General features: G+C 47.7%; 2 protein-coding genes across 4 annotated transcripts in view; one reads left to right on the forward strand and one right to left on the reverse strand.

Moving 5' to 3' along the window:
* The window catches only part of MMP24 (matrix metallopeptidase 24), a 35,260-nt gene extending 33,549 nt beyond the window's left edge, over positions 1 to 1,711 (forward strand). For all 3 annotated transcript variants that reach the window (XM_062604105.1, XM_062604107.1, XM_062604108.1), the window contains one exon: positions 309 to 1,711. In XM_062604105.1, the coding sequence (XP_062460089.1) occupies positions 309 to 646 (338 nt within the window). In that variant the 3' untranslated portion in view covers positions 647 to 1,711. The remainder of the gene's footprint in view (positions 1 to 308) is intronic.
* A 4,561-nt stretch (positions 1,712 to 6,272) lies between these two features.
* Positions 6,273 to 11,635, reverse strand: EIF6 (eukaryotic translation initiation factor 6). The gene is made up of 6 exons (XM_062604038.1): positions 11,457 to 11,635; positions 11,304 to 11,389; positions 10,184 to 10,359; positions 8,458 to 8,634; positions 7,683 to 7,864; positions 6,273 to 6,472 (listed from the first exon to the last, which is right to left on the reverse strand). The coding sequence occupies exons 1-6, from the start codon at positions 11,561 to 11,563 to the stop codon at positions 6,463 to 6,465; spliced, it is 738 nt and encodes a 245-aa protein (XP_062460022.1). The 5' UTR covers positions 11,564 to 11,635; the 3' UTR covers positions 6,273 to 6,462.
* Between the last annotated feature and the right edge of the window lie 939 nt (positions 11,636 to 12,574).

Consider the following 12,574-nt stretch of genomic DNA (forward strand, 5'->3'; position numbering starts at 1 on the left):
TTTAAAGTTAGTTGGGGTTTTTGTATTCACAGCTTGTCTTGGCCAGGGGGAATAATGAATGCTCTGTGAGCAGCATTGCACCCACAAGCCAGGGTTATGGCTTCTCCTTTAAATTCCAGCTCCAAAACCACCTTCACCATTCAGTGGTTTTGGGATGCTCTGGAATCCAAAATCCCCAAACCTGGCTGTGTTTTATCAGTGCAGGCAGCCATCTGCAGCCTTCCAGGCTGTCTGTGTGTCCTCACACAAGCACAGCTTACCCAGCTGGAAATGGTGTGGTGAGAAATCCTCTCTGTTTTGTCTCCTAGTTTATACCTACTTCTACAAAGGGAAGGAATACTGGAAGTTTGATAACCAGCAGCTGACTGTGGAGCCAGGCTACCCCAGGTCAATCCTCAAAGACTGGATGGGCTGTAACCAGAAGGATGTTGAACGAAGCAAAGACAGACGCCTCCCCCACGACGACGTGGACATTATGGTGACAATAAATGATGTGCCTAGCACTGTAAATGCAATCGCAGTCGTGATCCCTTGCATTTTGTCTCTGTGTATCCTTGTCTTGGTATACACAATCTTCCAGTTTAAAAACAAAGAGGTGCAGCAAAATGTTGTGTATTACAAAAGACCTGTCCAGGAATGGGTATGACACAGCCCGCTGCACGTTTTCAACTCATGGAACTGGTAAGGACTATGGACAAAAAAAAGAAAAACAAAAAAAGAAAAAAAAGAAGAAATAAAGCCTACAAACAAAACTACTTCAGTGACAACAAGTTTTGGACAGCCTGGGACTGAAATAAGCAGGAAAACTGGAAAAGCTACAGGCAGCCTTGCAGTGTGGAGCCTCTTTCCTTCTTACTGCCTCAGTCGCGTGTCAGTCTTGGTGTGCCATCCTCCACAGGCTCACTCTGCTAACATCAGAGTCTTCAAGACAGGTTTCAACTGACCTGGGAAACTTCCTTCAGTTCCCTGCACCAGTGCTCCCTGTTAAACCCAGCATTCTCCAGTGTAGCTAAACCACCTCTGAACAGAACCATTTTTTTAATAGCTGTCTCATAATGAATGAAGATCATGAATTCTATGAACAGGAACAATTCAGTATCGATAAGCAGAAGACATTCTGATGCTGAACCATTCTAAAAGATCTTAGTTTATTACAAAATCCAGGGAATGACCTGGATATGATTTTCCAATACCTGCTGGTCAGATGTTTTGTACATTCATAACTAAGCAATGCTGCCACTCAGCACAGTGCATGAGGAACCACTAAGCACTTGAAGAGGTAAAGGAGTGCGGAGCAGAAGCTCAAGAAGCACCAAACCAGCCACCTGGCAACATCAAGCCCTAAACTGGGACAATCTGAAGACAAAGTAATTGGGTCTAAATCATGGGAATTCATGATTTTGTGTTGGGAGCCATTCATGAAAGAAATAATATTTAAATGTCACATGATGTTCTTTTAAGCTCCCATGAGCAAGAAACAATGAACCAATGGTTGCAGATACACTGACAAACATGTATAGATGTACCCTGCACTCTGCCCCGTTACAATGCTGGGAAAAGATGAATTGTTGTTACGTGGCATGTGTAACTAGATTGTGGAATTTGTATGTTGGGTTTCAGGAGAATGGAAATGTTTGTTTGGAGTGGGATCATGATGTTTTGCTGAGCTAGTCAAAATACAGTGAGAATTAGGCCTGTTTGTAAAACTAAATCCAATCCCTGTAGATGTCACAAACGTATACCTTCAAAACTTCTGGTTTTTGCTCACTTCTTCACAGGCAAGTGTATGGCAAGGCCCAAAGGCAGCGTGCCCTGCAGCAGAACAAGGTCAGCACTAGCCACATTTGGCAGAGACATAAAACCCAGGTAAAAGCTAGATAAATACCTGAACTTTCGGCTAGCAAGTCCTCACAAGTCTCGTCTACAACTGTAGCTTCTGCTTATCCCTCTTACAGTTGTGACTGGTTTAGGATGTTGTGTCCTAGCCACAAATTTGGTCATTTTGTTGTTGATATTGGTACTTCCACCATGTTAAAGAGGGGAGGAAAAGTTTCTTGAAGTGCAGTGTACTGGGGAAGTTCAGACCTGCATGGAAGTGCCATTCCTTTAAGCACAGGAACTGCTTTTCACGCTCTCTGGAAGGTGATTAGCATGAGCCCTCTGCCTACAATTGAATTGAGTGCAAGCAGTGCAATGCACAGTTAGTGTAGCAAAGGTGCAGCTTTAGAATGGCAGCTGTGAAAAACACCCCAGGCATGACAGACATGCTCAAAATGTTCCTAATTCCAATGACGAGGAATGAAGAAGCAGAAAAATCATTAGCATTCTGAATTTCCACTTAGTGCTCAACTATTGCTATGGTGAAGCAGGATAGACAAGAGACTTCTAGTGAAGCCCATTAGGACTGCATAACGTGGTTTCAAACTGTATTTTGTCCTTCATAACTTGATTTCCATAGCCAAGCTGTTTATTGTGTTTATACATTAAAAACTAGAATTACAAACGTATTACAAACTAAGTGAGGAGCTATAGATGCAAAACTTTGAATTTTAGTGAAAAAAGTGACAATGTCTCATGATGGGTGAAGGAGTGCAAAGGACCAAATGAAATCGGAGCTACTAATTAGACACCCCCCACACGTGCTACTCCGTCGTTGCTATGTGTACTATGTATGTGGTAGAATGCACACTGAATGCCACAGCCACATGGCACATCCAACTCATCTGTACGCTGCCATCTCTTCTGGGACTGTGACAGCCCAAACCTTTGAGCAACTTCCAACAGCCATCATTAAAAAACAAACGTTATTACAACCTAGAGGAATGTCTGGTTTGGTTTGTTTCGGGCTTTCCTCCTGCCCAGGGGTAGATTTTTGCTCAGTTACAAGTGGTACCCACAGCACAACACCCAGGGCTGCAGCAAGTGGAGCTGTTTCCTGTGAGCTCTGTGGTGTTCTGCAGAGCCAGGCTGCCCGCTGCAGCAAGGCAAGCTGCCTGCCCTGCACTGCCAAACCCAGCCTGCCCCGAGGAACTGCTGCTCCAAAGAACTGGATAAGCAGCTTGGTGCCTTTTCTAGCTGGTTCATGCCGGGCTCCTCCTGTAAAGCCACAGTGTTTGTGTAAGTGTTTAAGGGGCTGAGGAACAGCCCTGTACGGTTACAAGTGCTGGGAGGCTGGGGCAGGCAGGTGAGCAATTGACCCACCTCACACTGCTATCGTCTCACTTTTGTCAAGATCAGCCCCTTGGCAGTCCAGGGATGACTTGGCTCCAGGCCCAAACATCAATATTGATGTAAGGAATAGTGCCTAAATATTCCCACCCCTGAGCTCTTTGCTAGGATCCTGGTTTATGCTACAGACACACAGCAACTATTGGCAGAGGATCGACTGGGTCTGCTTCCCACTAGCGCCTCCATGGACGGGTGCCCATGTTCCAGTTCTGTGCAGAAGCACAGCTCCAGGACATATTGCCACCGCAGGGGAGCAGGGCACAGCACTGCTTTGTCAACTCTAACCTGGCAGCAAGAGGCTCTTGTCACTGTGCTCCTGGCAGGGACACAGCACCCTGCAGCACAGGCCACTTGTGCAGCCACAAGGGAGTCCTGGCACACATTTACTATGAGTGCAGCAGTGGCAGCCCCTACAACGAGCAGCCCTCGACATGCACTACCCTGCACTCAACATTCTACTCCTCTATGTCCATTTTTGACTACTTTAAATAATTGCATCACCAGTAAAATAGGCTCATTTTCCAGGTAAGTTAGAACACACTGGGAAATGCAATCACTACAGTCAGAACAGAGATGGTTCTCCACTGTGAGAGGAATTAGTTGTTCCTAATTTATAATTAGTCATTAAACCTCAAGGAGATCTATCTCCCATCTCACACCATGAGGACTCAGGTTCACAAAAGCTTGAGTGAAGGATCCTGACAAACACTTTTAAACACACTATGGCAGCCAAAGCTACACACCCTGTGCCTTCCGCGCTGAATCTTGAGCTGTGATTGATACGTTCACTCCTCCCTCAAAACCTCTGCACAACTCTTCTCCATCCTGTCACACTCATCCCAGGGCTTGATTCCAGTCTTTCTCATAGTACCAGACTTTCCTGTCCAGCACAGCTGTAGTTCCTCAGCCAATTCCAGCAACCCTCTGTAACACCCGAGATCAAATGTTGGCTGCCACAGCCTGACAGCAAAGTTGGTAGATACCTGTTGCATATAAACCACAGGCTCTTAGCTCAGCAATCTCCTTTTTAAGAACCCTGAGACCCCATGGTAGCAACTCCCAGCACTGCAGACAAACACCTTGGTTTTATTAACCATTCCTTAACACCACCTTTGGCATCTCCACTGGAGAGTGCGGACTCTGAGATAAAGCACATACAAGCACATACACTGCACAGCGCTCCAAGTGCCTCAGGTTGTGTCATGCCAAGGGTCTGCCTTTTGTAACTGCTGTTCTTGAGCTCTCATTCCTCCCTTACTGTTTCACAGTTGTCCTCATGGTCTCATCCTGCACCTGCCAGCTCTAACACTGCAAGGCAGGCTCCCATGGGAATGAAAATCTCATTTCTTTGCACCAGCTTCTTTGAGAGTTTTAGCTTACAGAAACCACTCTAAATACTGAGACATGCTAAGAGAAGACCTGGAGCCAGTGCCACGTTCACTGTATCAAAGCTGGCATAAACACCAATTGCTGACTGTAAGAAGCAAGAAGCTATGAGCTGCTTACAGGCTTCCCCAGTGGCAGAAGGAAGGGGAGATCTCTGGAAATGGCATCCCTGGCTCAATTACCATCCAAGACAGGACTGCTATGACCAGAGAAGATCCTGTAGCAATCTTTATTTAAGGAGCAACCTTTAATCAAGACTTAAAAACCCTTCCCTAAACATCCAGGCAAAACGAACAAAATAAACAAAAATGAAAGTTTAGTCAGTATCTTCTACAAAGCCTGAAGCACCAAACAAAAAACTGCCCACGCTGCCTTCAGACCTGCACTCAAGAGAACCCACCTGACAGTAACCATATCCTCATGATGGGAAATGGGATGCTGGGGAGAGACTCTTCATTAGGGACTGTAGTGACAGGACAAGGGGTAACGGGTTCAAACTTAAACAGGGGAAGTTTAGATTGGATATAAGGAGGAAGTTCTTTACTGCAAGGGTGCTGAGGCATTGGAAGGGGTTGCCCAGAGGTTGTGAATGCTCCATCCCTGGTGGCGTTCAAGACCAGGTTGGACGAGGCCTTGGGTGATATGGTTTAGTGTGAGGTGTCCCTGCCCATGGCAGGGGGGTTGGAACTGGATGATCTTGAGGTCCTTTCCAACCCTAACTATTCTATGACTCTATGATTTCTATGCTTCCAGTACACCTTTAACAGCCAAGCAGAAACAACTGAAGTAAGAGATCAGTGACCAGCAGCTGTTTAGAAGCAAATGACTATCTTCTACTTGAAACCAGTACTTACAGCTCCTTTTTGTCATCATCACACCCCTGCAAGGGCAGAGTTCTCAATCACCAAACTCCCAAATCTGCAACATCTGACTGAATGGTGTAACTGGTTAGAACCGTGTTACTTAACCTTTGTCTCAAGCTACTTGAGATAACTCTTGAGAGAGTCAAGACACTCTTGAGATAACCCAAGATGGGGTGGTTTTGATTTGATGATTTCTAAGTTTCCCAGCATAGGTGGCTATCTCCTGTAGAACAAACTGAAGCCCACTGGCTATCATGCTTGTCTGAGCTCTCTTGCAGGTGCCTCAGCAGCAGCACACGTACCACCAGACAACAGATGAACCACCACTGTTCCAGGGGCAGTCACACACTGCTGCTGTCAGAAGTCCCTGGACTGTCCCTGAGAAAGTCCAGTTTTAATGAGAGCTGATCTTTTCAGCATCACTACCCATGGGGAAACAGCTGCAGGTCAGAGCAAGAGAGCAGGGGATGACTCTGGACTATTTCGTGGCACATAAATTACTGTGTTCTTGGCACTGGACATACAAGGGGATTTTAAGTCTACATACAGCAAAACCACTGCTCTTTGGCAAGAGTGTGGAAAGAGAGGGCAGTGCCATGTGTGCTGAACTAGAGTGCTGTGTGGGACAACACTGACATGGGATTATTTAAAGGCAAAGCAATCTCTAGTGATCAATATCCAAGAGCCACAGGGGTAAATATAGCGGGCTCATGTGAAGGGCACAGTCAGCATCACAACACCAGAAAGTACAGCTGAAGAACTGGAAAATGCCAGCAAAGGGATAGAGAGCATTCCTTATTCATAACTTATGCATGTTATTTGTCAGGTGACAGTTTACAAAACACTACAAAAGATTGGGTTTGTAGCCTTTTCCTTGGGCCAGGCCTCCAGAAACAACACCGGAAGGTCTGGATGTCTGTAATCCAAAGTGCAGCTTGACACTTCACTCCTTAGGAGCTTTCTGGAAAGTAGAAACTGACACTGCTCATGTCAAGCTAGAAAGAGAAAACGGAAAGGAGATTTAGTAGGTAAGTGCCAGAGAGTGCAAAAGGCATTTCAAAACACCAATACAGTCAGTTCCCCAGTTACAAAGGCCAAGTACAAATTTCCCTTCCTAGAACATGTAAGTGGGAAGCAGACCTAGTGTTGCTCACAGCCAGCCCCAAGAACAAGCTAGTCAAGCTGGAAAAGGCAAGATGTGCATTCAGGCTGGTCTGGATAGTTATCAGAAGCTCAGAGCAAGTTTAATTATGGCTCTGTTACGCTCAGAGACATCCAGCCTTTATACAGCAACCGTAGAGGGGCAGCAAAGAGCTCTCCCAAGGGGTTCTTCATTTGAGGAATTCCTTAGACTTTCCTTAGGCCATAAACCATTCCCACACACTTTTACAATAAGTGAGAACTCAGCCACTAAGTTACAATGGCCCAATTAGTTCCAGAACACACTCCAGCACTACAGCAATGATTCCAAGAGTTGTAATCAGAGGAAAGCCCAAATGAAGCGTGCAGAGCACATTCATCTATACACATGCCTAAATCCTGTCAAAGAATCTGCATGCATCAATGAACAGGGAAGGTCCTACAGGACCACAGGAAGGAAACAAGAAAACCTGCCTCCCATTAAAAGGTAACTTGGGTAAAGCTTTTGACAAAAAGGCTTAAAAACCCCAGTAATTAGGGCAACAGCCTTAAATGAAAAAGATTCAAAGCAGCAGCAGGCAATCTCCAGAGCGTTTTTAGCTCCAGAAGTAGTTGTAGTAGGCATTTGTAGCAAACATTAGGGGTTACAACAATCAAAAGCCGAGATGTCAGGCAAAGTCACTGGCATTTTAACTTTTAAAACAACATTTGTTTAAAAAAAGTCCATTAATGTCATAGCCAAATACTGAAGAGCTAGAAAAAAACAGGCGGTATCCAGAAGTCGGAATGGATATTGTTCACACAAGAAGTATTCTGACTGCAATAAACTCCTCTACACTTTCCATACAGGACTAAGCAGGCTCAGCAGCTGCAAGGAAACAAACCCCTCTGCAACAAGGTAACTGTGGTCAGTAACCCCATGAAAGGGAAGAGGAAGTGAAACAACAAAATAAAAATAATAAAAAAGTTGCAAAAAAGAAGATAAATCAGTTATTAAACCATCCAGTTTTATAGTAAAATCTTGCCTGTTTTGACCCTGGCTATACAGACCTGGGTCTTGCTCACCTGTCAATCAAGGAATCTCTCATGTTGGTAGCAATGGTACTTGGCTGAGCTTCATTCAGCCTGAAGATACTCTCAATGACCGAGAGCTCAGTGCTGGTTGTATCCAGCCCACAGAAGGCACACCAGTCGTTGACAACCATCCCTGCTGCAATGACCTCGCTGCCACGATTCACTGTTCCAGCCTGGCAAAACAAAGCATAAGACTTACCAGGGTGTGCTGACAGCAGCACGTTCCCTTATACATCCTCACTACAAGTCTTCAACTCATGCTCCTGGAAAGACTAAAGCTTCTGCCATAAACGTTAGAAAGATTTCAGATTAAAGCTTGTCCATTAAACTTTTTTATCTCTGGAGGGGAAACTGTAAAATTCAGTGAAATAAAATCTAACAAGAAGGAAGCATAAAGGCACAGGAATTGTGGAATTCACAAATCAAAGTGAGCAGGCAAAAGGTTTTATTACTTAATTATTTAAACACTGCCTTTGGCCAAACCACACACATTCTGTACAAATCCATCAGCACAACCTACATAATCCCAGCAGAGCAATGTTTCAGAAGCAAACTAAAGGTGTTAAGCAGTTTATTCAGACTCAGAAAACGTACAGAAAATGTCTCTGAAGACTGGCTCTGTTTAAGTTGTCTCTCCTTATCTCCCACTTGGAACAGCTCTGCAAGACAAACAGCAGCTGGGAGCCCACGAGATGTAGAAACATTAAAACTGAGAACTGGGCTGGAAGGGAATGGCAAGAGAAAATACAAACCCAAAATGCCTTACCACGAGTGGGACCTGGAGCAATGAAGACAGCTCATCCTGATCATCAATTGAAGTTCTGGGGTGCACAATTCCTCCTTGGTTACTAAAAACGCAGTAACTTCCTACCAGCACCTGATCTGCTACCGTTTGTCTGAAAACCTCTACCTTCAGTACATCTGCCAAGATCTCCTCTGTCTCCTGCAAACAGAAAGACAGGATAAAGTTCAGCAAAATGGTATTGTAGAATTTGAAGTCAAGCTATTCCCACAACCACAGCTGGGCTCCTGCTGATGCTTCCACAACCCCTTCCAACCCAATCATTACAAAACACTTACTCAGCCTCCCCAACCACTGGGACAAAGTTCTCTTATCCTTCTGTGTAAGAACTTCCTTCCACTCCAGCATTTCACAGGGAATTATTTTGATCCATCCCTCTCTGGCTATCTTCCCTTACTTTTTACACTTAGTTAAAACATAATACACTGCAAAGACCACTACTTTCCCGCCACTTCCTCCTTTTTTTTAACTTTGCAATATGAACACCAAGTCCCATTCCTTTAGCACAAACTGAAAGCACTGTAAGGACCTTCACTACCTGTAGTCACACAATACCCTTCTCTCTAATGCTATGAAGACATCAGTTCTCAAACATAAAGTAGCAGCAACTTTGCCTCCTCTGTCCTTAAACTTTCACACAAGAAGCTTCCATTTTCCTTCCGCCCCTTTGTAAACCTGCACACCACCACATCCACAGGCTCTTTCAACTATTATGAATTTCAGCAAGCTCAGCAGTAGCTTGTAACTACTACTGCTATAGTCCTGACTGAACTCTTCTTTATGCTCTCTTCATCACACACATGCACAATCTCTTTTATCCATTCTATTTCACACACACAAAGTGAAGTGCACCTGACAACACGCTTCCACATCCCGCTTCTTCCCTTCTACAAAGTGCATTCACTGCAGCATGCAGAACAAGAGGGCACACACTATGCTTGGGGCAGGGTCCACATCCACAAATCATTACAGAATGGTTTAGGCTGGAAAACACTTGAAGCTCATACAGTTACAATCCCCTGCCACAGGCAGGGATACCTCACACTAGACCAGGTTGCTCCAACCTGGAACACTGCCAGGGATGAAGCATTTATCACTTCTTTGGGCAACCTGTGCCAGTGCCTCACCACCCTCACAGTAAAGAACTTCTTATATCTAACCTTAACTTCCCCTGTTCCAGTTTGAACCCATCACCCCCTGTCCTATCAATACAGTCCACGATGAAGAGTCCCTCCCCAGCATTCTTGTAGCCCCTTCAGACACCGGAAGCTGCTCTGAGGTCTCCAAGCAGCTTCTCTTTTCCAGGCTGAACACTCCCAATGTTCTCAGCCTGTCTTCATATGGGAGGTGCTCCAGCCCCTGATTATTCTTGTGGCCTCCTCTGGATTTTCTCCAACAGCTCCATGTCCTTCTTATGTTGAGGACACCAGAACTGCACACAGTGCTCCAATAAAGAAATATAAGAAGCAACTGAAAGCAAGTCAGAAGTCCAAAGTCCAACTAAGATTTCTCTGTTGAGAAGAAAGGAAACACAATGCAGCTCACTCCATGACAGCAGCTCAGCTGTGAGCACGGTTCTGGTCCCCATGCTACACACAGCAATCCTAAACAGGTCCAAACCCAAACTGCAACGTGGCAATCATTTCACATGTACCTGCTATGAATTTAAAAGCATTATAGAGCCATTTACCCTGTCAAGATCTGGGTGAACAAGAGCGACATAGTCATTGCAGGTAGTGACATTGCCCAGTGCTGAGAGACGCTCCTCCACTCGTTGGATTCGTACGGAATCTGGCAGGCTATTGCGGATGTGCTGGAGCTCTTGGTCTGTTGTGCTGCTTGGGACCAAGAGTCCATGTCTGTTTCCTACAATGACACCAAAAAAAAAACCAAAGGAAAAAAAGAACGTTCCCCAGGGTCCTGCTTTCCCACCAGTCACACCATGGCTTGAACTACCCTTGCTCCATCCACTCCTCCCAAGCCCAGAATGCAGCCCAAGAGAAACAACATTTCCCTTTAGAAAGAACAGCTTCACTGGTAAGAGCAAACCAGGATGAAGCACAGACTTAGCTCATACAAATGGGTGAATGGCACCTTTAATCACTGCTCTTTTTCAACAGAAGTAAAGGAAGCCTGAGGTTCTCCATGAAACACTTTAACAGGAATTTCCCCTATAGATGCCAACTGCCCCCCAAAATGTACAGATGCTGCTTGTCTGCATTCCTTCTCTGTTGCAAAGCAGCAAGATGGGATGGACAAACACGTTCTTTTCACAGAAACAAAACTCAAGAAGGAAGCTTGTCTGACTGAATGGGGTCCTCCTCGCCGGAGACAGACAAAAGGCTTCTTTCCAACTTTTCCTTCTGTTAATGCCCCCCCATCCCAGCGCTGGCACTGCAGCATTAATCTTGAGAGAAACAGAACTCCCGGTTACTGCAAAACTTACACGTAGTTTTCACCCATCTTCAAGGCCCAAGAGGTGAACCCCCTTCCCCCGAAGTCCCTTGTCACCGAGAGAGTTCTTTTTCCATTTTCACTCCTCTTCCCACCCATTAAGACAGAATCCCAGCCTGGTTTGGGCTGGAAGGGACCTTAAAGCTCACCCAGCTCCAACCCCTGCCACGGGCGGGGACACCTTCCACTAGCGCAGGCTGCTCCAAGCAGGCCTGGAACACTGCCCGGGACGGGGCACCCGCAGCTTCCACCCTTCAGGCTGACGGGCGCGGCCCGCTGCAGACCCCCCCCCGCCCGGGCTCGTCCTCCCGATTCCGCCGCTGTCCTGTGGCCCCGCGGGCCGCCCCGTCACGTACCCACACACATCCTGCCGATGATGCGGCAGCCGGCGATGGAGGCGTGCACCACCGGGATGGTCCCGAACAGCTCCCCCTCGAACACGCTGCAACGAGAAAGCGCCGTCAGCGGGGGCGCGGAGCCGGGCCGGCCGCGCCGCGCCGCTCCCTCACCTGTAGAAGTTCTCGGAGCCGCCGATGGCCACGAGGCAGTACGCGTTGGTCAGCTTGGCGAAGCAGCCCAGCTCGTTGTTGTTCTCGAAGCTGGCGCGGACCGCCATGGCGGGAACGGGAACGGGAACGGAACGGGAACGGGAGCCTCACCCTGGGCCGGACGCACGCGGCGCCGCGACTTCCGCTTCCGCCGGCGGCGCGCACAGCGCCCGCTACCGGCCCCGGTGCGAGGGGGTCTGTCCCCGGCTCCGCCGCACCGCGCCGTGTCCCCGCGGGCCATGGCAGGTCCCAGCGGGCTGCGGAGTGCCCGGCGGTGCCACCACAGGCACAGGGAGGCGGAGAGGGTCCGGTGGAGGCCGCAGGGATGCTCAGGGGTCTGGAGCATCTCCCTGATGAGCAGGGATTGCAGGAGCTGGGCCTGTTTACTCTGTGACCTGCTCACAATGGCTCTGCCTTGCAGGGGGTTGGACCTGGTGATCTCCAGATCAGCATTCCAGCCCTAATGGTTCTGTGACACTCCACTGTGGGCCAGCAGCCCCTGTGTGCAGACACAGCCGTGTGCAGGTACCACCCACGTGTGCACACCGTCCCTGCCCCCGCGTGACCTGTGCCCAAGCACCACCTTTGTGCTGACACCATCAGTGCACAACAGCACCCACTTGCAGCTGTCACCCACGTGCAGATGACACCCAAGTGTCTCAGCACTGATTCGCTCCCTACAACTGCCTGACAGGAGGATGGAGCCAGGAGGGGCTGGGCTCTGCTCCCAAGGAACAAGGGATGGGACAAGAGGAAACGGCCTCAAGCTGCAGCAGGGGAGGTTTAGATGGAGATGAGGAACACCAAAGGGTGCTCAGGCATTGGAACAGGCTGCCCAGGGCAGGGCTGCAGTCACCATCCCTTACAGGTGTTCACACACTGTGGAGATGAGGCCTCAGTGCCATGGGTTTGTGGTGGCCTTGGCAGTGCTGGGGAATGGTTGGACTGGATGAGCTTAAAGGGCTTTCCCAAGTTGATTCCATGATCCTATGAGTCTAAGGGCCACCGTGTCCAGGCACAACCTGTGTCAGCTGCTTCCTGTGCTCACAAATGACCAGGAGCAGACACCATCCATGTGC

This window comes from Pezoporus occidentalis, unplaced genomic scaffold, assembly GCF_034315485.1.
Source record: "Pezoporus occidentalis ecotype Australia unplaced genomic scaffold, CSIRO_AGI_Poc_V1 ctg83, whole genome shotgun sequence".
NCBI lineage: Eukaryota > Metazoa > Chordata > Aves > Psittaciformes > Psittacidae > Pezoporus > Pezoporus occidentalis.

Coding starts and splice junctions, on each gene's coding strand:
- EIF6 (XM_062604038.1), bottom strand. CDS start 11,563: ATGGCGGTCCGCGCCAGCTTCGAGAACAACAACGAGCTGGGCTGCTTC. Junction 10,360..11,303: donor CATCGGCAGGATGTGTGTGG/GTACGTGACGGG, acceptor GTGTCATTGTAG/GAAACAGACATGGACTCTTG. Junction 8,635..10,183: donor TTCACCCAGATCTTGACAGG/GTAAATGGCTCT, acceptor TTCTGTTTGCAG/GAGACAGAGGAGATCTTGGC.